The sequence below is a fragment of the Anas acuta genome, chromosome 14 (genome assembly GCF_963932015.1).
Source record: "Anas acuta chromosome 14, bAnaAcu1.1, whole genome shotgun sequence".
Lineage (NCBI taxonomy): Eukaryota > Metazoa > Chordata > Aves > Anseriformes > Anatidae > Anas > Anas acuta.
The window spans coordinates 5,294,152-5,320,303 of record NC_088992.1 but is presented as its reverse complement, the minus strand read 5'-3'; the positions used below and the strand labels follow the sequence as shown (position 1 = coordinate 5,320,303).

Sequence of the window (26,152 nt, the reverse complement as noted above, 5' to 3'; positions counted from 1 at the left end):
TTGCTCACCTTGCCTGGATGTTATGAGCTACGTGGCAGGCTCCTGCTGCTGGTGTGTGCCATCAGTAGGTGTAGCATTGATTTAAGAGAAAGGGACCAGTGTGGGAAGGGGGTGGGCTCACTGAGGGTTGGGATTTTTCAGCTTTTTATGGAGCCTGGAACTTCTGAATATACAACTGTGACATCAAATTTAATTACCAAATGATGATGCCTTTGGTATGAGACCCTTTGCTAATAAAATTTGCAAATGATTCCATCCATGTACATGCTCCTGTTAAATCATAAGCAGCATCAGTATTTCTGGGCCTTCTCTTTTAGCAACTTAGATAATCCTCCCTGTGATAACACCTGTTCTGAACACATCTTCTTTGGATTTTACTCGGGTGGTGGTAGGGGAGCGCTCAGCATCTCAGGGGCTTGGTGTGGGGAGAGGCGGGGTGGCCAGTCTGATAACCAATTTCTCGTTATTTATTTTCTGTGTGCTATCTTTATGTATATACAAGACTATTCTTGTCTTTTCCATTTTGCTTATCATTATTGCTGTTTAATGATAAATGATCCAAGGGAATACACAAAATGAGGAAATCTTGGAAACCTCTCCTCAGGGTGTTGTGGAGCGCGTATATGGGAATGCACAGTTTAATTAAGACTACCTGGCAGACATTCAGGCAAGGGAGGTCATGCTTAAGTAATTTGCTGGAGTTGTTCGAGGATATAACTGCCACAAGAGATAAAGGGAAGGCGGTGAATGTGGTATATTTAAATTCTGAAGGAGGTTTCTGCAACCAGAATGAGCATCCATGCTGCGGTCTGGCACGAGAAGCGCGGGGCAGTGACAGGGGCAGCACGCAGGACTGGGTCTGCTGGGAGACAGCGTATGAGTAGCTCTTGCTAATCTCATGTGGTGTTTTGAAGTCCCACCTCTATTGCTGTGTGCACTGGGGAAGGCACTGTGTTGGAAATAATGCACCATGAAGTGGGACAGCTGAGGAAGCAAAGAGCATCTGCAGGTTTGAGTGGAGAAGGAGGCGCCTGGTGGTAGGCACATTGGAGAGAAGGGGGCTGCTCACCCCTGGCATGCTGCCTGCTCCCCGTCTGGCATCTGGAGCCTGCCCCACATGAGAAGCTGGGTGTTTCTGTCTGATCCTCGTGTCCCTGGCCCTGTTCAGCTGCCACCAGTGCCCCTTGTGGACGGGAGCTGGGCAATCCCAGCCCACCTGGGCTGTATGCACCTGGATGGGGAATGAAGGATGTGATATATACTAGGAATTATCCATCCTGTGGCTGGGCATCCTGCCTTGTATCGATGATGTGTGCTGGTGGCCCTGCTCTGACCTGCTGTGTCTGGGTGGCTGTAGAGGACCATGCAAGGATTCCCATGCCGAGAGCCAGCAGTCACTCCAGGTCAGAGCCGGAGCACTTAACACATGTGTACGCAATGCAGGCAGCCAGGGGAATCTCCTCCCACTGCAAAACAAGGGATGAACCAAGCAGACAGTTTGGTCACACCGTGGTATATATTTATCCAGGTGCTCATGCATATACGTAAGTATAGAGAAGGTTTAATCACACATAGCAGGGAATTGTATAAGAACCATGCAGCAGGATTAGCTGTGATTTAATGGGAACGGTTTATTTTATTGCTTTTAAACAAATTGACAGGTTAGCACTGGCTCCTTAGACATGGCAGCACCCCATGCTAAGCCTGAGTGACAGAAGATTTGAGTGGTTTCAGTATTAAAACATCGAGAGAGGCATTTCGCAGCCCTGGACCCAGTTGATATGATGCTAAGAGGCCCCCAACTTCCCAGATCTCAGAACTGCAAAGTTAAGCACAGTGTTCCTCAGCTTCGAGTTTAAACTTTTAAATCCCAACCTGCCAGGCAGTCATAGTGGGTTTCTTCTGAATCTGAGTTACTTTACGCACATAGTTTTATTAGATGAGACTTTCCTTAGCCATGTCAAGCACGAAAGACTGAGTATAAATAATGTGTTTAAAAGTTGCATAGAACTACTGCCTCTAAAACAATGTGTTGCTCTGAAATTGCCAATTAGAGCTCCTATTCGTTTTGTTGTGGAAGACGTGCTCTGACAGCTTACCTTTTTTCATATTAGGAAATAGAAAATCCTGGTTGTTTCTCACATTTCTAATTGACATTCTAAAGAGGCACATTCAGTGCAGAGATGTGCATGAGCTAGTGAGTTTTATTGGGTTTTAGTTATGGCTAATAAAACCCATTTTCTGCACAGTTATTTAATTTGCATCTGTAATTGCTGCAGTTGTACATAAATTAGACATGCGATCGGAAGCTTAATTCGGCTTGTCTGCTCCTTATGCTACATCCATAATTATACATCTTTGCTAACTTCATGTTAGGAAGCAGACATTTACAGAAGTTTGAGAAAACAGTTGGCTCCAGGAAAAAATGGCTTGTTGCTATCAGCTGCTATTGCTAAAGCCCAGCCAGGAAGCAGGGAAGGGGAGGATGCAAACTGCGATCTTGGAGCCCAGGAGCAGCTCCCGACTCTTTCAGGGAGCAGGGAATCTGGGGAGGCTCAATTAACTGCCAATTTACAGGCTGCTTAGATTTCCTAGAGGACATTTACATCCCTAGGAGACCAGGGATGGTTCCTAGATAGACCTAGAGAGATTCAGCACAGAACCACCAGCGGCCTGCAGCCCAGGCTCCCTGCGAGGGCCTTTATTCTTTGTCACTTGGCTCTTTCTCTCTAATCTGTCCACTTTGCCTCATAAATACCTTTTTTTTCTGACCCCCACACTTCTGTGCTGTCAGCGCCCTTTTTTTTGGCCTCTTCCCTTGCAGATATTTGCTGGCATTTCCCTTCCTGGTGTAGCCCTTGGAACTCCTCTCCCCAGGCCCAAACAACCCAGCTCCCCCCTCACACACAATCTGTCTCGAGCTGTTTCCCTGCCCAGATGGTTACCTAAAGAACCTGCTGGGGCTCTGCCATGACTTGCCTTTGGAGAAGGGTGGTGTTTTCTGGAGATTAGTCCGAGTCACAAGGAGAAGGTGGAAACGTGGCTCTGCTGAAGTGAAGCAGCTGGTGTCAGTGGGGCTGCACGTTGATCACCAGCTGCTGGGCATGTGTTTGGTTTTGTTGAGATAGCTCCAGGTAATAGCTGGCTTGAGCTAGATCCAAGCCTGGAAGACTAGAAAACGCCGGCTGAGGAGCTGCATATGCAGCTGGATGACAAAGTACATTTTTACCCTCTCTCTGCCTTGACTGATGCAACCAGAGGGTTTCTGCAGCAGGCCTCATTCTCCCCGGGTGATTTCAGGACATTTCTGCAAGACCCCATGCTGTACTCCATAGGAATTTTTTTAATCTTTTCACATGGAAGTTCAATCGGTTGCCTTAGTTTCTCTGTTGTGAGACTTCAAATGGACCTGAAATTTGTGGTGTTAAGAAATAATTCTGGCAGGTTCATGCTTCAGACATTTTGTTCCGTACTGACTTTCCTCGTACTTTAGATGATCCAAATACTAGTGTGCTCTTTTGTCTCCCAGAACATTGCTTGGATTTCCAGATAAGTTTTTAAAACATAATATTAATGTGATTGTCTGAAATTATTCAGCTCCATGAACGTAAAACCCTAATTCTTCAGCTAAAGTCTTCATTTTGGGGAAAAAAGGGCAGTATTTATTTGAATATCAAGTGCTGTCTGCAACCCTCTGTCTGAAATTCAGATCTTCTCTGTAGAGCAGATGCTACCCACATCTCCCTCTTTATCTTTTCATTCTCTTAACACTGTAAGGATGACCCAGCTGAGCCTGCCCCGGTGGCTGCTGCCATGACTCTGCCTCCCTGCCACCCCCCTGGCCCCGGCGCTGAGCCCCTCAGCTACGGCTCGGTGAAAAGAGGTGACTGAAACTCCTGCCATGTGTAATGGCTGCTGCACTAATTTCACACTGCTGCTTGACACTCCTGCTTTATGGTTCCAGTTTTAAAAGGTTTTTCTCTGTGCCAACTGCTTTGCTTCCCTTCTTTTCACATTGTGATTTTTTTTTTCCCATTGTGTCACCCCCACTGCCCCTCATCCCCAGTGCAGCTGGATGCTCAGAATTGGTATTTCCTTACTTTTAGCAAGGCTAGAGTATTGGGATAATGCTGTCCCATTCAAATAGCCTTTTTGGGTCAAAAAGTAGTAACTTAAATAGTCTGTGCAAAAGGCAAGCTCTGGGGCTGGAGATCTCCCTTATGTTGCCTGGTTGCATCAAACGCCCACAGATAACAATCCTTTGGCAAGGTTCAGCCCTCCTTTGCACTCTGCCCTTTGGCTCTTTCTCTGAATCAACCTCTTTAATGCACATTATACTTCAGAGAGCTAAGGCACAGACTAACTCTGCAACATTTGCAAGTTTGCAAGCTAGAGCTGCCTTCTGCCATTTGAGGATAAACACCCCCAGGCTCTTGCACACTTGCATGTCCTCTGCTGTAGCCTGAGCTGGGTGGGCACTTCTGTTTTGTGGAGTCTACATTCACTGGAATGAAACAGGAGCCCCTGCTCCATTCTCTTTATTTATTTATTGATTGATTGCCCCTCTAAAAATTTAATTTGAAAATCATTTCAAAACAATCCAAACTTCATTTGGGGGAGCCAGTTATTCAGCAAGAGTTGCCCAGCTGCACTGCAGTATTTCAGAGTAAGACATCTTGGACTGAAACCAGAATGCAAGAAAGCTTTCTGAAAGCTTCTGAAATTTTAGAGATTAGCCAGAAATAGATTGGAAAGAGTGAAAAAGTAATAAATTCAAATTCTCTGAAGTTAAGAGAAGGATAGGGAAGGTCAGATGTAAAACTTTGCACCGAAAACAGCCTGGAGCTCAGATGAAAATAAGCTGGAGAACCAGGCAACGAGAGCACCTAGCTACCAGCACCCTTTGCTTTCTTTTGAAGCTTCATGGGACAGTAGCAGCTGTTGATATGATTTTTCTAATAAAGTTGAAGCCTGTGAGAAAATGATGGGTATTGATTAGTGTCAGCCTCAATAAATACATTTCCGGCTCCCACACTGCAGAAGATCAAGCAGAGTCCTGCAAGTCCAAAATAATTGTTTGGGATTGTGGGGGCTTTGAGGGCACCAAAGCCAAGCAGAGCCTTTATTGACTGTGGTACTTTAATGTCTTTTTCGTGTTGCATAATTCAATAGAACTATTGTTGGCCAAATAAATGCAGTTTTGTCTGACTTTCAAAAATATTGCTTTTCAGCACTGTTCATGGTCTCTGATCTGCGTGAACAAATTCTATAGGTGGACTGAAGGAAACACTATTTGTTGTACTAATTTTGCCGAAGAGATACGTAGGAAACTATGCTTCTGGAGTACAATAATCTGTTGAAGAGAGCCTGACACACAGAACGTGCATTTTTCAGTTACCAAAAGATGTTAGTTGTCCCTCCAGCCTTGCTTCCCCCATGCTGCCAGATGTCTCTTTATTTCTTTAAAGTAAATTCAGTTATTGCTTAACTTTGTTTAGCTGCATAAATTTCTCTTCTTTTTTGAGGTAATGGGAAAATGTAAAGAATTTATCTCTTGGACAACTGAAGTAATGTTTTTTTTTGCTCTGCCAGAATTGAGGATACATTCTGTTCTGACTTCAAGTAAGAGGACAACATTACTGTTTCTGTTAGCACAGCATGCGTTAATAATTAATATTTCCAGTGTTTGTATGATAAGTATTTTTATCTACAGATTTAGTTTTTTTGAAAGAATAAAGAATATGGTTATACTTGTGCACAGCCTTTTACCTTTTGGTTCCTAAAATTAAACATAAGCTATGGTGTTAGAGCTGATGATTTGTGGGAAGCTTTTGTATTTGTTCCCTTCGTTTTATTGTTTGTTGTTTAATTGATAACAGACTGTTTTGCATCAAGTAAACCACGAGCAGCTTGGTCGGCAAATCTTTTAACTAGGTAGAAACAGATGATGGAGTACAACTAACCACAACTGAGCGTTTGGATAAAACCCATAACTCATTGCAGAAGCACAGGATCTTGAGTTTTTACCAGTTTTAGATAGAAAGTGTTAATTACTGGGAACTTTTTCTACTTAAATCAGCAGAGCTCTCCATTAACTTGATTACTCTAGTTTTGTAAGGCAAATGGAGAGGCTTTTCCAGTGTTGGCTTTGACATTTCCAGTTTACTCTGTAGAAGTAACAAGTTAGAGGCTAAGTGGTCTTTATAGGCTGCTACAGTTCAACAGGCAGAAACTGTCTGAAGGTTTGGAGCGACTGTTTTTATCCTTAACAGCTTCTGCTGTTTCCCTAACAGCCATTGATTTATTTAGACATCTCAGCATCAGTTTGGGTTTGTATCTCTTAAAGAGAATTTGATGAATTCGTTTAAATTTAATATCTCAGTTTGCTGTTGTTTCTGATAGTTTTCCAGTATGTCTAACTCCTATTGAAAACGGTTCTAACAGAAACATTAGCTAACATGAATTGTCCACCAACCCTCCAACCTCCATTATACCTTGTGAAAATACAGAATTCTTTCATGTTAGCTCCTGTTATATTCATATGTGTGCATGTATGTAAAAGGCTTCCCAGCCCTTCTTACTGGACATTCTGCATTCACTTCCCAAGGTCTGATTTCGTTTTCTGTGGCAAGAGTTGCCATTAATACTAAAGCAATTTTATAACACTCTGCAAAGTGAATACAAATGCAGTTTCTGACCACTGTAGGCCTTATTTGCACTGGCAAAGATGATACTGTCTTTAATGTATGAGATAAATTCCTTGTTACATATTTCTTGAAAGGCTTTTATTTTGAGATTCAGTGGGTCTGATTTGTCCCTGTTGGAGAAGTGCTCTAAAACCTGCCAAGGAGTATTACGTCCTACCAGCTACATCTTATTTAATAGACAAATATCCTCAGTTTGATTAGGCTGCAAGCCAAACTGAAGGACAAATCAGACAGCATCGAACACAACTTGCTTATCGATAAAACTTAAATATTCCAGGGAAGATACGGAGGTCCTGAAATGTTGAGCGTCCGTTTGGAAGAAGAGAACAGAAGGTGGAAAGAGGCAAATGGAAACTCTTAGTAGGCCTCGCACTTGCAATTGAGTTGGGTGATTTTTTATTGGTGTTAAAAGATGTTGAAGTTTCACTGACCTTCATACAGATAAAGAATGAAAAACTCTGAAATTGGGTTTCATGGCTGTGGGTTTGAAACAAACCATTTTCCTTCTTTCCTTTGCAATGTCTTATATTTTTAAATGAGACTTTGAATTGAGACTTGAGGTGCTTGGTTTCATATCAAATGAGGAAAACGTGATTCCAGGTCAGCTGAAATGATTTGTTTCTTCGGTTTTAAAAATTTTCAGTATTCGAGGCCATTTGACCCCAAATGAATTAAAAATAACTTGGAACTGCCAGGAAACTAAACAACTGAATGTTGACCTGGCTCTAATCCCTCCAAAGCCCATAGATATTAATGCTAAATTTATCTCAAAAAGAAACATTCAAGCCCTGCCCGCACACATGGGGCATCTGGGCGGCCTCGCAGAGCCAGGCTCCCATCTCCACCTGCTCTCCTGGAGGCAATGGGGAACCGCAGCGCAAAGGCTGGCCTTGACTTCTTCTCACCTGCCTCTTTTTCAGTGCTATTTGGTATTCCAGCTTCTGCCTCTCAATTTGCTTTCACTTCTTGCATCCATCCAGCAGCTTTCCTTCCTCCCTTTTCCTCTTCTCTACTTCCTTCCCTCCATCCCTCTCCATTCTTGATCCATCCTCCAAAAAAGTGCTGCAGTTTGAAAGCCTCTATTCTCAGCTGTTGTCCTTGGGACCCATCTCACACCCACACGCCTCAATAGGAAAAGGCAGCGTTTAGCAGTTTGCCTTTTGTAGGACCTGACAGAGCCAGAGCTCTGTCTATGAACGACAAAAGAAGCCCTTGCCCTTGATTTTGAAATGCCTTGGGAATAAACCTCTTGTGCTTCCACTGCAGCAGAGACTGGCTCTGTCTCAGGGTTTTCTGCTGTCATTTTTAAGTTCAAGAAATGCTTGCTTCCTCCAAGTTAGCTGTGTCTTTCTTACAGTCTTTAATCAATTGCAGCTGGTTTTGTTATTACAGAAAGTCCAGGCAGATTTAGCAACATGGGTATTTTCAAAACATAGGTAAAATTATAACTCCTTCTTGCTCTGATTCAAGTCCTGCCAGTGTAAGTAGCCAAGGCGCCATATATTGCTTTGCCATTGCTCATGCTGCCTGGATGATGTTTTCTTCTCGTTAAATTAGCATTTTTTTTCCTGAGTGACTGATGGTTTCTGGTATAATATTCTGAGATGTTCAGGAACTTGGTTGAATTTATAGGTAGTTCAAACCGTGCACATTTTTCACCCTAGGATTTGGAAAACTTTCTTCCTATGCTTTCCTTCACAATGTGAACACGGCAGACTGTTTACTTTGTCTAATTAAAAGATCATTATGATTATACAGAAGACCAAGAGCTGTTTGCATTGTCGTTTGTGTGATTCATTAGTTACATTGATGAGATTGTGCTGCTTGTTACTTGACATTGGATCCTTTACTACTTTGTGAAACTTCACATCTCCCTCAAGAGCTCCCCTGTTCAAAGGGTGGTAGAGTCCTACTACAAAACTTTGCCAAAAGACAAGGTTTGTTGGTCAGTGACTCTGGCACTGGAAAGATGCATATTTGCTTCAGATGCTATTTTTCAGTAATATTTCGAATGATGTATGGTTATTGTATGTATTTTTTTGTATCTTCTCTCTCTTTCCTTCCTCCTCCCATAGCCTTGTTTAGGAACTCAACTTTTTTTTTAACCTGTTTTTTAATGTTTGTTTGTTAAACTGTAATTAAACTTAATTTCCCCTTCGTGCAGAATAGTTGGCTTATAGAAAGACAACTGCCGTTCCCTGTAACCTGTTGTTATTCAAGTCCTGTACCGTAGTTTGGCATTTCATTCTGTTAAAAATGCAAGTGAGATTGTTAGACGTGTCACCTACAAAGCTGGGGGGTCGGCTGGGTGGCTGATTTAATGTGCTAATTTGCTGTAATTTAATCATGCTTGGAATATGGATCATGCGTTGAGTATCTCAGTGGTGGCCTCGGGCTCGAGTGGCCCATAAACACTTCGTTAAAGCTTGGCAGGGGGATGGAAGTTGTGGGTGAGATGCTCATCTCTTGTTCTGAGCGAAGCAGAAGGGTTTGGGGCTTGGGGTTTGGGGTGTCAGAGGGCAATAAGTGGTATCAGGTGGCATCAGAGGGCCTGTATGGCCTCCCGGCCTAGGCCTCTCCACAACTCCAGCCCTGCTTCACCACAGGCCGTGGAGCCGCCGTGATGCATCTCATGCCATGCATGGGAGCTTGGAGGCTTGGCGCTGTGTGACCAAGCTCCACACCTTAATTTATTGTTCATTAGCTGCAGATGAGCTTGAGAGAACAGAGTTCCCTTTTGTAGCTCCATGGGACGCGTTGAGAGCAAAGCCCCCCTGGCATGCCTGCAATGCCTGCGCTTGGATGCTCGTGAGCCACGTTCCTGGGCTGGGTGAGGGCTGTGTGAGCGGGTGGGATGTGGTGAAGTGGGCAACACGTGCGAGTCACAGGCTCTGCAACGCGGGCCAGTTTACAATGACTTGCCAAAATATTTGCAAGATAAGCATTTCCCAGATGCAATCAATTAAGTCAGTGAAACTTCGAGGTTGGCCCATAAATTAATTTTCTACAGGGTAGCTTTTTTGCCCTTTTTGAGCTTAGTTTTAAGCGCCGAGTTATAAACATCTTGCTTATTCATTGTTTGGTGCTGAATCGTGCAACCTGCATTTTCTTTAGTAAGGATGACAGCTGAAAATGTTCTGAAGGATGAGTTTTGCTGTTGGAAAAACTTTATGTTCAGTTCTCAGAATGCTCCATTTCAGCAAGGTCACACTGAATGGTTTGCCTGGTTGGTTTGCCTTTCTTTTCAATGCACCGTTTTGACTATTATGTTGCAATATGAAAGTTGAAATTGTAACACAAGATGTTTCACCATTTTGAAAAAAAAAAAAAAAAGTATGTTTTAGTCCAGGATATTATATTACCTTGCTATCACTTAATCTTTTAGCAGTGCAATTACCTCTCATCTTTGTGTTGCTCATTGTGTGACTGTGGCCCTGATGAGATCAATTTAGTTTTCAACTTTTCTTTTTAGTATTGTAATACCTTTCCTCTCTGTTGTGCCGTGCCAGAAAAGTCTCCTTGGCAACAACCCGCTGGGGTTATTCTTCGTGTCTCTCGCCTGGCTGTTTGCCACAGCGTCCACCTGGCCATTGTCACCGCACTAATTGGTTTATCCTTTGGAAACGACATTTCTTCTTCAGTTTTCAAAGTTCTCCCAGATTTTGCCACTTCAGTAGGTTTCAACTTTGTTATCCTTTGTGACTCTGGTTCAGGCAGACGCTTGAGCATGTCTCCAGATTTGAAGCCACCGTACCGTTGTGTAGGTGACAAGAAAGGAAGAGCCTGGCAAGCAGCCCACCTGCACTCAGTATGCTGGTGTGCTGCTAATGTGCATTCATTTTGCAAATATGGGACAATTTTCCTAACCCAGGAAGTTTACAGGAATGCTCTGTTAGGCCCAAACATGCAGTATTTGAAGTACTTTGATCTCGTAGTGGTTTCACGTGCTGCGACCTGGTCATTCCAGGAGGGTTTCAGCTGCCGTGCCTGCTGGCCTTCCTGCAGCTGAAGGCCGGGAGGCTGGAGGTTTTGGAGCCCAGGCTCCCCAGTACCTGTGGCAGACTGCCCACCGATGGGTGGAAGGTGGAGCAGGCTCTGTGTTAACATGCAATCCAACCAGACACGGCAGTAATGTAAATTAAGAGGCAAGGAGCTCATAATGAGATCATATGGTTAGCAAGGCATGCAGCCCAAAAGTTTCCATCTGAATTACTCTTCTTTGCAGATAAGGGCAGGACTGGGATTCGTAACCTCTGTGAGGATGCCTGCTGCATGCCTGGTCTTTAGACTACTGGTGTGGTCTTGCTTTTGGTTTATGTAAAAAAGTGGACGAGAAGGAATTTGAACACACACCCAAAGAGAGTTCTGCTGTGATAATTGCTCTTGGGTAAGGGTTTACCAGGTAGCAGCCACTGTGTTAACCTGAGATTCAAGAAATCAGATGAATCCTCTGAAAATTGAGTTCCAAGTTAAAACTGTGCTGAGGCAACGTCCTCTTGGGGATGCCCTTCTAAACAGGGCCAGCTTTGTATCATGTGCCGAGCATACTGTGTGTGATTCACTTCTCTTGTTTAACCCATTTTCAATTAGTTTTCACCTCACAGGAGCTCTCTTCCATTTTAATTCACCTTGTTGGATTTACCCAGTTTTCATATGAATGATATATAGCAGAAAGGTCTGAATGCAGACTGTAGTATGAAAAAGGGATTTATAAATTATGAAAGTCCTGTGTAGCTGAGCAGGTTAGCAAGGGAGCGAAGAAAGGCAAATAGAGGACATTTGGAAAACAAAGCAAAGAGGAAGGTGAGTAGGGCTCCATAAACAGCAGAAATAAGTAAAAAGAAAATAAGTCAGAGAAACTATTGATTAGCAAATGAACAAGACACATCACGAATGCGTGCAACAGGATGGAATAACAAAAACCCAAACAGACGAACTTAAAAACAGGAGAAAAAATTGCCAGGAAATTAAGAGTAAGATTTGTTGACTGTTGTTTGTTGCCTCAGACCTCCATGGTTTAGGCTTCAATTTACCATGGAAGAAAAACGGGGATTTTGGTAGAATACACGAATGGGCTACTGGGGGGCTGACTGGGGAGTCAGTCAACACAGAGGACAGGCACAACAGAAGCCTACAGCGTGGGGTGGCAGGGAGCGTTGCAGAAAGATGACTTGTGATTTAAAGTGCTATTCCCCAAAGAGCAGTTCTTTGTCAAGCTGTCGAGGGTGTTTGGTACTTTTCCAGAGGTGCAGATGTACTCGAGCAGTGGGAAGCTGAAAGCTGCAGCAAGTCCATCCCGCCTGCTTGTGCTTCCCTGCCACGGAGCCTGGTTCTCTGCATTTGCAGCACCGAGTGATGGATGGCCTCACACCTCTGCTGTGACTGCAAGTCTCGGCCTTGGGGTTGCGTTGTCACCTCCTGCATCGCAGCTGAGCGGTGTGGAGCCCAGGGTGGCCACAACGGCACCGCACACGCAGATCTGATGCCACCGCAACACGATGGGCTCCAGCTGGGCTTCCCCAGTGTTCAGTCTGAGTCACTGGGGTTAATGAGAAGAAACAAAAAAAAAGCCAGCATTCTGCAGCAACTGACATGAAAAAATGGGAAGCTGGGAGTCCCTGCAGAAGCGTGTCCTGGGAATGGAGATCAGCAGCACATCAGCAAGTTAGAAATGCTCAGCCTCGTGAGGCTGCAGAAGAGGAGCTCAGCATTCGGCTCAGGTGTCTGCCTGCTCCCACCGTGACAGATGAAGTGTCCGCAAAAGCAAACAAGCTGCATATGAAATGGTGGTTGGCCGGTCTGAATGCTGCACACTCATGTTTGAGATGAAATTCCAGTGGGCTGCTCTGCTGACAAGCCACAGCTGATATCTGTGAACAAGTCACGCAGTTTAGTCTCCCAGCTACCTGTCCTGGTCTCTCTGCTGGGCTTTTCATAAAGTTGCCTTCCCCCTACCAGAAGGAGAAGGTAAAAAAAAAAGGAGGAAATACTTTATTAGGACAATATCGCTGCTGTGAGACTGGGGAACCCTACAGCTGATACTATTTTTAAAGTGCAATAGCTTCATAAGGGACTTGTAAGAACTGTAGGTGCAGCTGTATTTCCCTGAGCCTTTTTGAAAGCGGTCATGAAAAAAAACAAAACAAGATCACAAGCCAGCAACTGTACTTTTGGTGGATGTCCTAAAGGGAGTGACAGAAAACACAGGGAGAGGCAGTTTTCATGGCAGGCAGTGTTCATGCTTCAGTAACTCCCAGCATCTGTTAGAGTTTTGACTGCTGCGATGGGTAAGGCAGAATCTCTGAAGATGTCACATAATTAGGTTTCTGTAAAGCACGTGATATCAAAGATTAATGAGCAAGGCAAAATTTCCTGGAAAATAAGGTGTTGTCAGAAATCCTGAACAGTCACAGATGGAAAATTCTTGTATGGGACAAGCAGGGTAGCTTGGGGGTGTCCAGTTTTAAGGCTGCGGTGCTGCGGCTGGCAGATGCAGGACCTGAAGTCCTGCAAAGGCAAACCCGATGTTTGTGTGAATTTTCCTTGTCTTAGAGATGGGGATTAGACCAGAAAGCTGTGTGATTCTGGGTGCTCAGACCTCAAATTCAGGGAATCTTGGCTCTAGGGTAGAGCCCAAATACCAAGAAATAAAACATCAGATTGAAAACTGGAACAGTTTAGATAAAAGATGGGGATATTGCACATTGCTGAGGGAAAGGGAGCCCTGCAGAGGGATCTTGTACGATGTGTAAAGCTGTGTGCAGTTTGCACCTGCACAGTATAAAGACCTTTCCTCTTTAGGTTCCAATGTGTTCTTCATATATTAACAAATCATTGGGACTGGCACAGCTGGGGACACTGTCTGAGTCAGCAAACGAGTAGCACTTCACTGCCTAGGATAAGTTTGCAAATACAAATACTAGGATAAGTTAGGATCCCTTGCCTGCATTAACTGCAAGCAGAAGTGGAGGACACCCAAAAATCTCAGGCTGCAGAATTGAGCTGGGTTGTGCACATGCTTTTCCCTCGGCAGGCTCTGCCTCCCAGCTCTTAGCTGCCTGCTGCATCCTCCAGCATCACAGGGAAGTCTGTGTCAGAGGCAGGAACACAGCCCAGGTTGCCTGGCTCCCATTTTTATGCTTAAGCCAGACGCCCAGGTTTTCCTTCTATCAACAACTTGGCCACTTCTTATACTGAGCTGGAAGAAGGTCTGCAGCATTAGGAGAAAGTCACTGAATGATCAGTGATTTTTTAGCTGGCTTTAAAAAAGACTTTTTGAGGGATTTGTGGGTGAACTGTTACAGTGGTGCTGTCCTGTGATTTATTCTGGATTATTAGCACAAGAGAAAAATACAACCCTGTCTCTCAGTGTTTAATTTTCAGAAATGTGTTTTTTTTTCCTAGTGGGAACACAGAGGAGGTTTCAACAGAGGCTATTGTTAGCCCCTGAAAATGCCAAGTGTCTGCTCTGGGGAGATGGAGAGCAAAGTTGGCACCAATAATTAGTGGCTGATGCACTGATTTGGCAAAAGTTGCTGAAAATGAACATATGATGGAGAGGTCTTGGGGTGATTTAGTAAAATGCAGTGCAGTTTGAGATGACTTGTAGCATTATTGTGCAAAATGCAGGGGTGGTCAGAAGCAAGGTAATGTGGAAAATATGAAGGAGGAGTTTAGTGTCTTATTTATTTCTTTGATTTCTTATCTTTTCTGGCATATTATTAAGAGTACAACAATACAACACCAAAATTAACAGTATAAATAAAAAAAGTTGAGATGCCAAAACCTTACAAACTTCTCATTTACTATAAATGCAACTTTGTTTTTCTCCCACCACAGGAAAATAGAGGTTTTAATTAGATTTGGGTGCAGCTGTCAGTTGAGTAAACTTCTTGTGGCTGTAACGTAGCGTGGGCCAGCAAACCCAACCCTTTGCCATCCAGGAGGCTGGGCGGCAGAGCAGAGCCCGAGCAGGCTGCGTGATGTCGGGCTGCGTGTGGAGCAGCCCCCGCTGTCCCGGGAGAGCTGCCCGGGGAAGGACAGCCAGCGGGAAGTCGGGATGTGAATCAAACCCCTTGCAGCTGCTGTCGTAAATATCCAGAGCTCTGCTGCTGGTCTGAGGCAGACTCCAGCCGGCTGGGAAGCACGGCAGGGCCGTGCCTCTGAAGTACCAGTGCCTGCTGGCCGAGCTGTCTTGGAGGGGCAGCATAATGTGTGAGTGTGGTGAGTTTTTATGCTCTGAGCAGAACGTAAAGTGGTTGGTTGGCACCCACTGGCAGCGAGATGAAACCCAGGGAGCCTCCTGATCACTCTTCCCAGGAGCCAGCAGGACTGTCAGGGTGCCAGTGGGACAGCGGTGAAAGGAGCAGAGGGAGAGCAGGCAGTTTCAGTGCAGGTTGGTAAGTGCAGGATGCTAGGATCACGTTTTGCCTCCAGCTGATTTACTCACAGCAGGAATAAAGAAACCACACAAGGAGTTAGCTTGACTTTGACACATCAGAGAAAGCAATGAAAGCACAAAAGCTTTAGATACCTTGACATCCACCCATCCACCAAAACAAAGGCATGGCAGCTGAGGCTGGCAGGCCCCCAGCCATCAGAGCTGCCCATCTGCAGCCTGCACCAGCCCCGTCTGCAGCCGCACCGCAGGGCTCAGGCTCTCCCCCGCCTGCTGGTTTGCAATATCACGTCTGATAGCTTTGGCCTCACTGCTTATTGCTGTATTTTTTGTGTGAGCGACAGAGAGAGGACACGACCTGCAGCCCCTGCCAGCCCGCTCTTACTTTTCTAGAGGGCTTATAAGAGTTATTGTCAAATTTTACAGTAACTGTGATTTGCCTTATGGATCATGAATGTATGATTGCCCCGTGATCCCATAGCGAATCTCCTGAGCCCACTGTGATAGCTAAGTAATTACTTCTGGGAGCTAGCGAGAATTAAAACTGAGGCTTTCCCAGTGGAGTAAACCATGAGATAGGGCTGGTGCTGGCTGCTGGCTGGCTTAGAGCCCTGCCAAAGGGCTCTCTCCATCGCTGCCAGGCCAGATGCGTTCCCCTCCACGGCAAAGCTGGGCTCTGTGAGAAGAGCAAATTTTCATGCTGAATCACGGATTCTGACCAGCCTAATCTTAAAATCTTGCAGCCCCAGGAGCAGAAGCTGCCGGGAGCTCTGGGGCTGGCAGAACATGGTGGTTGTGCTTGCTAGATGCATCAGGCACTGACCTCCCAGGAGAAGGACATGGGGGCCCTGTGGGGACATAGGGGCACCACACGGGGCCTTCTCTGTCTTTCTGGTGAGCGAGGAAGGAGCAGTGAGTGCAGCACAGTTGCCTGAGGCTGTGGGTTTCATGCCAGGCCTTTCTACATAGGCACAGGTGTCCTTCAGGGGCTATGCCTAGAGGTCTCTTGCAGGGGGCAGAAGGATGAACATTTCTGCTACCCAGGCATTGTACACAGCAGACACAGGCTGAAGCCCAGGAGAAGGCACAGCAAAGGATGCAGGCGGTGTGGCTGAGGTGGGAGCCCGCCTGTGCCTCCCCTCCTGGTGCCTGAAGGCCGCACGGCGCCACACGTTGGCACCGCGGCATCACTCAGGGCCTGCTGAGGCGGCAACCTGAGGCCGCGGCCTTAAGGCAAGAGCCCACTACTCTTGTAATGAGCCCCGTGGCCTGGTGACTCATTCCTCTCTACCCAAGCAGCCAGTTTTGATGTGAAAACTTCAATAAACGAAGATGGAGAATCCACTTTCTTTTGTAACATTTCCAAGAGTTGTTTCTTATTTCTCCTTTGAAGGTGATAGCTTTAGCTTCCTCCCTTTGCTTCCTATTATGTTGCTCTGAAGTGAGCGCTGGAAGCCTTTAATCAATCCACAGCGCTCTCGCTGCCTTTCTGAGCAAGTCTTTCTTCTGACATCCTCTGAAATGAAGAGATTCTTGTTGGGGCTCCCAGGGCTCTTGTAATGCAAATGAAAATAATAATATTAACACTCATCATTGTCATTTTATGGGGTGAGATGTCAAGATTTCATATTTTCACATTCATTTTTAGTGCCTAGGTGCCACATCAGGTGTACCCCATCCTGTCAAAGTACAAGCTTTTCATATCGCAGGCGCTATTAAAACCATTAGCAGTAATGTTGGCCGCTGTTGTGCCTGATGGATTGGTCTTTGACATGCAGTAATGCAAAGTGACATGACAAACAGGGAATGAAGAATGAAAAGCTGTTAAACAATTCCTGAATGTAGCTTGAAATGAATTCATTTTGTATCTAAAGTGTGTTCCTGATTTGTAACAATAAAGAGGATTTATGTCAGTGCTGTCGAATTACATCTGTGTACCTAGGAAAGAAGCTAATGTGATGAGGGGTGTGGGGTTGGTTTGTTACTACCTGCCTGAATATTAAAAAGTTATGTTGGCAACTTACCTTGAAATATGATTGTGGGCAGTAAAATCAGATTTAAAGTGTGTTATCTGCCTTTAATTGTGGTTCTGAAATCATGGATATCCTTGGTAGCATGGGACCCCTGAATGGTGTATTTCTGTTACTTTGAAGTATAATCATTTTACCACAAACAGCTCCATCAGTCTCATCAAGACATTGGTGTCTGTCCTTTTGGCTTTATATTTCTTTCGCAATATTACTTTGCAGAAAGTATTTCTTTTACTTTGCAAAGTAACTTTTGAGGTCAGATTTCTCTCTCTTGTTTAGGTCATTTTTAATTGTCATTAAGTGCGACTAATGCTGTTGTGTAACATATGGAACATAACTAAGGCTGCTGCTTCAAAATTGTACCGGCTTAGCTGAGACCTGAGCCTGAACCGTGGCTGGTTGCTAACTTGTTTGTCTGTCTGATTTCAGCGGCTAACCTCACTAATTTGGATCGTCTCGACAGCGCATTGAGCCTCATTGAAGACCGGGTGCATAGATCAAGGCAGCGCTATCGAAGGCATGCGACGGATGATGATTACAACATTGAAGTCCTTCTGGGGGTTGATGACTCGGTTGTTCAGTTCCATGGGAAAGAACACGTTCAGAAGTACCTGCTGACCCTGATGAACATTGTGAGTACAGCCCTGCTAACTGCGCTGCGGGAAGACAGTGAGGGGAGGGGGGATGTAGGTTGGCTGAGCCATTTGATTAAGACATCATAGATTTTTCTCATGGCAGGAGATAAAATAATTCTAGGAGCAAAATCCAGGCCACTTCTAGAAAAGCCAAAATGGGAGAAGGAAAAGAAGAAAAAGGGCGAAGGAAGAAGCTGGCAGTGGGACTATTAAAATGTTCAAAATCCTGCTTATGTGTTTTGATGGATGGTGGCATAGGGTCAGGGCCTCAGGTCCCTGGAAGTCCTTGCGTTTTAGATGTGTATTCCCTTATCCTAAGCTCCCTGCTGAAAAACATGGTTTGGAGAACTGTCTTCAAATATGGTTGTATTAGAAGCTTCGATTGGCTTATACATTTTTAAAACTGCTCAGTTAAGTTCTTTGATTCCTCAAGAATCGCTTCAGGTCACAGGCCACCTACCTACTCCGTGTTCACACTGCAGTAAAATGTTATGCAGTCTTGCACTGAACTTTCTTAAATTGATTTAGTATTTAGTCTATGGCAGACACCTTTGGATTTCCTTCATTAAATATTTAATCTTGAGAACCACTGTCAGTGCAACAGACTATATAATGCAGTAGTGATAAAAGCAGATAGTAGAGAATATTTGAAGGAACCGTCTTCTCTTTCTAAATATCAGAGCAATAGGCTCACCCGTAATAAGCAGCCCTCTAGTACCCCAGTCAGTAAGCAAGGCCTCTGTTTGGTGGGATAAGAATCAAGTTTTGAAAAATCATCTCTTTTATAGATCAAAATCAAAATATGTTTATTCCTTTGGCCAAAAAACGGGAGTAAGTGGTAGCCCCCTTCATAGGCAACTCATTCTGGGATGACTTTATTCCTTCTCACGCTCACCTGGAACAGAAATCTGTTTTCGATAATATACGCTTCTGTAAAAACTTTAAGTTCAGCAAATTTGTGTTCTTTGTGAAATGTTGTTGAATAAAAATTGTAGGTTGGCTCTGTTTTTGACAGGTAGACTAGGATTGCTGAAATGTGCGTTAGGAGGATGGGGTGTCTGTAGGTGACTTCCTGGCATTGCAAACCGCAGAGGCAGATATATGGACAAAAATCTGTGCTGTTAGGTACATTTGCCTGGGATGTATTTTTTCTAAGATACATAGTTTAATTGTGAGGCTTATTTTTTGATTTCTTTACTGCATTCTTTTAACGATGTGTGGAATGTCAGTGTTTTTCATTTTAAATGAGAGGTGGAATACAGTTTAAGAAAATCCCTTGTGTGATGTAAATTCAATTGACTGCCTTTTTATAACAGTGTTGTAAATAGTTAAAATCTGCACTAACATTAGAGTTACAGGGTACTTGGTGTATACTCTGATGGCTGTAAATACATACATTCTAAACAGAAATGACATAGTGAATTTCATTTATTTGTGTGGTTTGTTTCCTCTGAGGCTTAAGACAGTCTACAGTGAAACAGATGGTTTTATATATCTCTAAATTAACAAGCCAAAGGGGCCAAACCAGGAATGTGGCAAAGAGGCTGAAATAGATTAACCAGGACTCTTTACTTATCATGTCACTTAAAACTATTTTTAAGAATTAAAATATACGGTAATGGTAAAGAAGCCATAAAAGTTCCAGCTCTGGAATATACTTGATCCTAACTTTAGCAAACCATCCAACACACAAATTGTAAGAAATAACAACTCTGAAGCATGCTGTCTCTGCAAGTGGTTTAGAAAGTGCAGCCTGTGTAACCGTATCCGCAGGGCTGTAACAGCTCTTGGCACAGGCAGCAGTTGTTCAGTTGGGAGACGTGAGGTAGAAACGTGTCCTTTGGGGACTGAGGATGAGGATGTGCTCCTTCCCTTCGTGTCCACGATGCGAGCAGCCTCTAGAGGAGGCGCTGGGAAGTCTTTGGCAGTCAGCAGAGTTGTCCTGATCTTTCCTTCATCAAAACTCAGCCAGTTTCTAGAGCCTATAATTTAGAAGAGTGAGGTAGCAGTGACCAGTTCTCTGTTTCAAGCTTTCTAAACTTTGTTCCAGTATGAAGAGGTAAGAGGGCTTTGTCACTGCAGTTACTACCTGTTGCTGCGTGTATAAGGTAGGTTTCTGGTGAGGTACATAGGTCCAAGGATAGCTGAAAGAGAAGAGATGGTTGCAAAAAATTCCATCTGTCTTTTAAATTCTGGTGAAAGATCCTACCATAGTCATCAGATTGTGTTTTCCCTGCTGGTTTTGTGGGTGTAATCAATTTGCTTTGTACAGTAACAAGGCATTAAGCATAAAATCAATTAGTTTCGTACGGCAACAAGGTATTAAGTGTAAAATCAAAGTGTACGTAGCAAGTAAATAAACTAAACAGTGGAAGTATTTACTAGAGATAAGAGGGCAATTGAAAGGGTTGAATTTCTGTTGTTCCCAAAATAAAATAAATTCCAGGTGAACGCTCCCTCGTGCCCAGAGTCCCAGAGGCGTGATCACTTTCCCAGAAGAAGCTCCCAGCAGGGCTGCCCTCCCCACTTCGCTTGATTTTACTGTGCGTGATGGTGTGAGCAGTTGTCCTTAATTAACTTTTCCCAGGGATCTTGGGTGGAACCCCACCACCGACCCAATCAAAACAATATATTTTTTTCAAGGCCAGCGCAACGACTTACTCAGTAAATCTGTTTTGTGCTGCTTAAGTGATGTGTTACAGTCCACACCTAAAAGCCATAAAGTGAGAAAAAACAGGGGCTGGGTGTCCTGGCTATCTTGAATAGCTGTGCTAATATTTATCCCAACGTTTGGAAGTGAAGTCAGTCCCAAACGAATGGTGAGAGACGCCAGAGGATTTTGAACACTGGGCTGCAGCCACGTATCGCCTGTCTGTCCGCCAGCCGTGTCACCGCAGCGAGCTAGGCCTCCTGCCACCTCGGTTTTATCCTCCAGTCATTTCCTCATACAAAAACTTTGCTCGCTCTTGACATCCCCTCTTCTCTGCTCAGCACCATCGGGGCAGTCAGTCCAGCTCTGGAAAAAAAAAACGCCTTTGTTTTGCACTTCAGAGACCCTCGGCTGCCTCTTGCTTGCACCATTTTCTTTTGTGCATCATGCTGGGTTTCTTCCTGGGAAGGATATTAGCTTGCACAGTGTTCTGTGTTTCCAAGTGCGAGCCCACACATTGCACAAATTAACTTTGTATTTATAGCATGCAGGAGCATTGCAACAGAGGAGAGATACTTGGGAGGTATCTTGCAGCCCTGTCGTTTACTCAAGAACATGGAAGGTAATTTAATTTCTGCAAGAAAGCGGCTAAAGAAGTCAGGGATTTTATCTGCTCCTACAAGTGTATGGGAAATATTAAAAAGCACTTGGCTAGAAGTGGCACTGGAGAATTATCTTGTTCATCGGAAACAAAAGGATTTCACTGCAGGAGGCTTTGGGAGGAGGAGCAGGGTGCTGAATGGGCACGGCTGAGCTGAAGCGGGTGTTGATGGTAGCGAGCCCGGGGCTGAAATCCTCAGATTGTTTCTTAACCCTCTTAGAAACAGTTTGCAGCATTAAGCAGGCCTTCTGTGGCCTGCTGTGGAAGAGCAGCAGAGCTGGGGCTGGCCACTACGTTACCCGACTGGGCTGTGGCATTGGGTTGGGTGAATATTTCCATGGGGTAGGGTGAATATTTTCATGGGGTAGGGTGAATCTTTCAGCCTCCTTGCCCCTGTGTTCAGGGTCTCATCCAGGGTGGGAATCTTCGTAACAGACTTCCTAAGAGGCCGAGTTAGCATAGGTTTGCTTCCAATATTTTTACCATTCAAAACAGCAAAGTCTCATGAAACAAGCTCAGTTGCAAATGGTTTTGAATATATTTGCTCCATCTGTCTTGACTTCAGGTCTTCACCTTTCATGCCCTTTTTCATTTTGTGTTTTTTAATTTGTTAGTTTTCCCAGTAAGACCCCTGCCTTAGCCTTCTCTTGCTTATTTTGTCATTCTTCCTGGATTCCCATAGCAGTATTTGTGAGCCTCATTTCAAGTTGTTCATTTGCTAATGCTGGCAATTGTCTTGTATATATATTTGGGGAGAATTAGTCTAAAAGCTGTGTGCGTTCTTTGATTTTTGGACTATTTTGGAGGGCAAAATAAAAGAATCCTTAAGTTTGTGCTTTCCATTCCTTTACTGTAAAAGATACGGTGGTGCCACATTTAGTGTCCAGCCTGTGTTACATCCGTGTAATGGGTATGGTCAGAATGTTTGCAATGTTAAAATTTGGCTTCTCAAAGCAGACAGGGACCTACCTGTCATTATTTCATTGGGAGATAGACCCTAAATAGGATTTATGCCTCACTTGGGGCTGGATTTATTTGAATATTTAGACATTTACCTGCCTTTGAAATCAGTGAGAGTCAGTTTTAAAAATTAGCCCATAGGATTATGTCTCTCCCAGACTTCAAGTGAAACTTCAGCTCCAGAACAAATAGATTTAACAAATTTTCATTTGAATAACTGAAATCGATGGGAGTTATGCAGCTGGGAGCTTTGGAAAGTCCCAGGAGTCTTTCACCTGCATCTTTCAGCACTACACATATCTTTGAAATTGTGGCCCTGAGGCACTCTTGAATATGTTATCCATCCTCTTTAATAGGATGTACATGATACTACTATTATATATGAGATTTTTGCTTTCGTGCCTTTGGCTGATGAGGGATGAAGATTTCCAGGTACAGAACAGCAAGTCCCTAATGAGAGGAAAGGGCAGAAATGCCACTGGTTTCTAACTGGCAGTTGGATGAAAACCTGAAAGCATGTCTAATTCAAGCTGTTAAAAAGAAAGTGATGATTGAATACTTTGAAATAATGGTGCACCCTGTATTCAGAATCATGCTTTTTAAACTAAAAAGCGTTTTTCTAGACAGGAAGGGTATCTCAGTAATATAGATTGGACTGGATTTTTAAAAGTAAATAATTTATAAGCTCCAATACTCATTATTTCAAATCAGTTTATTTCAACGTATAGACTTCAGATCTGGACTAACTCCAAGAAATTGCTCAAATAACAAATGCAAGTCCAGATCTATTCATCTGAGGGACTGTAGCTGTCAAAAGTAGAATTACAGCTCGTTTGAAAATTTAACATGTATGAGAGCTAGCTCTGCTTTTAGGCTGTTCGTTACGAACCAGTAGCTGTGACTTCTGAGGAGGAAAGTTTCTGATGAGACCTCAGAAGATTATTTTCCTTCGTTATTTTGATTGCCTCACTACAGTAGAAGTTGCACACGTGACTGGGCATTCAGGAGGTCCTGTAGGAAATATTCTCTCTGAACCCATACAGGTTTTATTTATTTCCACCTCGAGTTTATTCCCAGTGCCAATTAGGTGAGCATTTCTCATGATTAACAGGACTGTGCCCTGCTGTCCTGGTGTACATAGCCCAGACCATCACACAGGTTTCGGTACCACCCTTTCGGCAGAGGGTAATTACTGGTAGAAGATGGATTTTCCTTTTCTCCAAATACCGACATGAACTTTAGCCATAAAGGTTGCAGTCAGGAACTTCTGTGATGTGACAGTGCGGTTTGTGTGATGGAGTATGGATAATTAGGATCAGCTTTTGAATTTTGGATGCTTTCCTTAACCAAACCACTTAAACTTAAAGAGTTCACCGCATTTTTTGCATTGACACCGTGTCTTGTGTTAAAATGAGTTAATCTGCTTAATTATTTTATGATACTTCAGTAGATTTTATTAAAGTGACCTTGGGACAGTAATTCAAACAAATACTACTTTTTTTGGTGCAAATGTAATTTACAGTGTTTGGAGAAACTTCCCAGAGCAGTGGTTTGTGGGCAAAAAACGAGGAGTTCCAAGAGCCCGAGGGAGGAACTGAGAAAAATAAATTATTCGTGAAGTCAGGAAACAAAGTCTATGACCTTTCTAAAACCCATGTAACAGTCAAAGATGAGATAGAGACCTGTAACACGACGCTACCAAGTGTCTTGCCAACACATCTGCTCAGGGGAATGTTTTTCATTTTGATCAGAAGCAGCTAGCTTGGACTTGGTAACATCTACTGACTGTCACCCCCGTGAAGGTAAATCAGCCCTCGGACATGGATTCACATTCAAAATGCCAGATTCTTATCTTTGTTTCATAATGCACATTGCCAAGCACTGCTAAAGCTGCCCGTTGCCTATGGTTTTGAGCGGAATAGTAGTTTTCCAAATCTGAGATCACAGTTTGACCTTTAAGTTTCATGTGTGTTGTGTGCTTTCATTATTCTTTTTTCCTTGTGATGCTCAACAAGGATTTGCAGAAGAAAAAAAGAAAAAGAGTTCCTCTCTGAGGAAATGAGGAAATGCCTTGTGGGGACTAAAAAGGGAGACTGGGAGCCCTGGATTTGCCTGATGACTTTCTGTGGGACCGTAGTTTATCCACCAAAAGAATTGATGTAATGTTATTCCTGTGGGATTAAGAAGAAGCTTTGGGAATGTTAGAAATGTCAGTTTGGGATCTTCAAAAGCATAACGGAGGTGATGAAAATAGAAGAGGATAGTGGTGTTTGAAGTGGGAACGCAGAAAAATAAAGTGAGAGGGGGAACGCTTTTGGGAGGGGTCAGATTACAAAATTTTGCGCTCAGTATCCACCATGACATTTCTGGTTCCTCGTCCGTAATTCGAAACAGCCATTCCTTACAGAAATAGACAATCCCTGGATGCCCACGAGGCACCAAGGCTTTGCTGCAGATAATTAAGATCCGATGAATGAACTGCAGCTCGGGCTGGGCTCGAACAATGACTTGCCAGAGCGCTGCCATCCCACGGGGCAGGCGCTGATGCTCTCCGGCTCCTCCGCTATCGCGATCACACGTGGTCCTTGTGCTGCCCGAGGGCGAGTAGCCACAGGTGATGTCCTCAGCAGCGGTTGTGCAAGGATGTTTGGGTGGCCAAAGAGCCATCTAACGGGGCTGGATGTATCGGCAATTTGAAGTGTCTTTAAAACCAGATGCATAAAGTGCAGCTCATGTCGTGCTCTCCCCAGATGGTCAGATACAGCCTCTGATGGCCGCTGTAGCTGGGTCAGATCTGTTTGAGGCTGAGGATCACCAGCAGTTGTAGCTATCAGCACATATCCTCAGTTACAACTGCTGGCAACCCTGCTGGCATACTGCTAGAGCTGGAGGCTCTTTATTGCTATTTGCATTACAACAATTTTCAAAATTCCCCGACAGGATCAGACCCTGTTTCGCTGACTAATAAAAGCTTTGCAGTGCTTCTTTAACAAAGCATGGTGCATCTCATGAATGCTTATCTTCACTTTAGTTGTTTGGGGTTATTTTGATGTATTCTGCTTGCTTACTCTGTTGGCTTCAAACTTGCTTAGGGCAGAAGAATGATAAAATAAGCAGAGAGGGACACAAGAAGAAAAAATAAATCAAGTCCTTGTTTTCCTAAGTAGAACCAATCTGTGCCAGCCTGGTTTCTAAACAGAAATAGAAATGCATGTTTTGCTTTGACTGAAATATCCCACAAAAATAAACCATGATACTTAGTTGCCCCAAAATAGTTTGTGAACTACAATAGTTTTATGAAAAGTCTCTTTGCGGTATTTTGCCGTGCTTTGAATTCCTTGAGATTTACCCAGCCTTCTTCATCACCCTGTATAAATGCTGAATCACTGTGGAGATCTAACAAGGTTTAATGCAAAATCTTCACTGCCTTCGGTTCAGGAGCTGGCATTTTGAGATGGTCTCTGTGCACTCTTTTTTCCTATGTAGCAAAACAACTTCAACCTGTGGTCCTTGCTGATCTAAGAGCACATCGATTCTGATTCTTCTTTTGTTGCTAGAAATCAGGATGTGCTACAGAAGTACATGGTATGGAGTGCTGCAAAAGTACTATGTAATCATTTTCACACCTGAGTGTGTTTATTATATGGCCATCTGAACATACATGCCTGTAGTTTGATTATCCATGCTTGGAAACAAACACTTCAGCATCTAAAGCAGCAGTTGTATTGGATAAGAGCCTGGAGCTTTCCAATTCCATGGGGTGGTCGGTCATTTTAGGCCCTGTGCAGCAGGCTGCATTAGCTAAACTCTGCTTTCCTGTTAAATTGGCAGGTGGAAATGTGGGGAGGCTGAGCTAGGGTTGGTGGAGGCCCTTCCAGTGTGTGCTTTTCATGAATGTTTGCGATCACAACATTGGGTCACTCGGATCTCATTCCTTCAATAACTTCCTGAAACAAATAGGTGCAATTTAGGTCATGCTGAAAAAAAAAAAAAAAAAAAAAAAAAAAAAGCAAAGCATCTGTTTCAGCATATTATCTATGTGCAGTGAGACGCTGCTGGGAAAGCCACAGTTCAGCTTAGAGAAAAGAGCAGAGGGTTCAATTCAGCCGCT

General features: G+C 43.9%; 1 protein-coding gene across 1 annotated transcript in view; it reads left to right on the top strand.

The window, feature by feature from the left end:
* ADAMTS2 (ADAM metallopeptidase with thrombospondin type 1 motif 2) overlaps nucleotides 1-26,152 on the top strand; it is a 176,938-nt gene that overhangs the window by 98,967 nt on the left and 51,819 nt on the right. Inside the window, exon 4 of the mRNA XM_068698738.1 lies at nucleotides 17,565-17,767. Within this exon, the coding sequence (XP_068554839.1) occupies nucleotides 17,565-17,767 (203 nt within the window). The remainder of the gene's footprint in view (nucleotides 1-17,564; nucleotides 17,768-26,152) is intronic.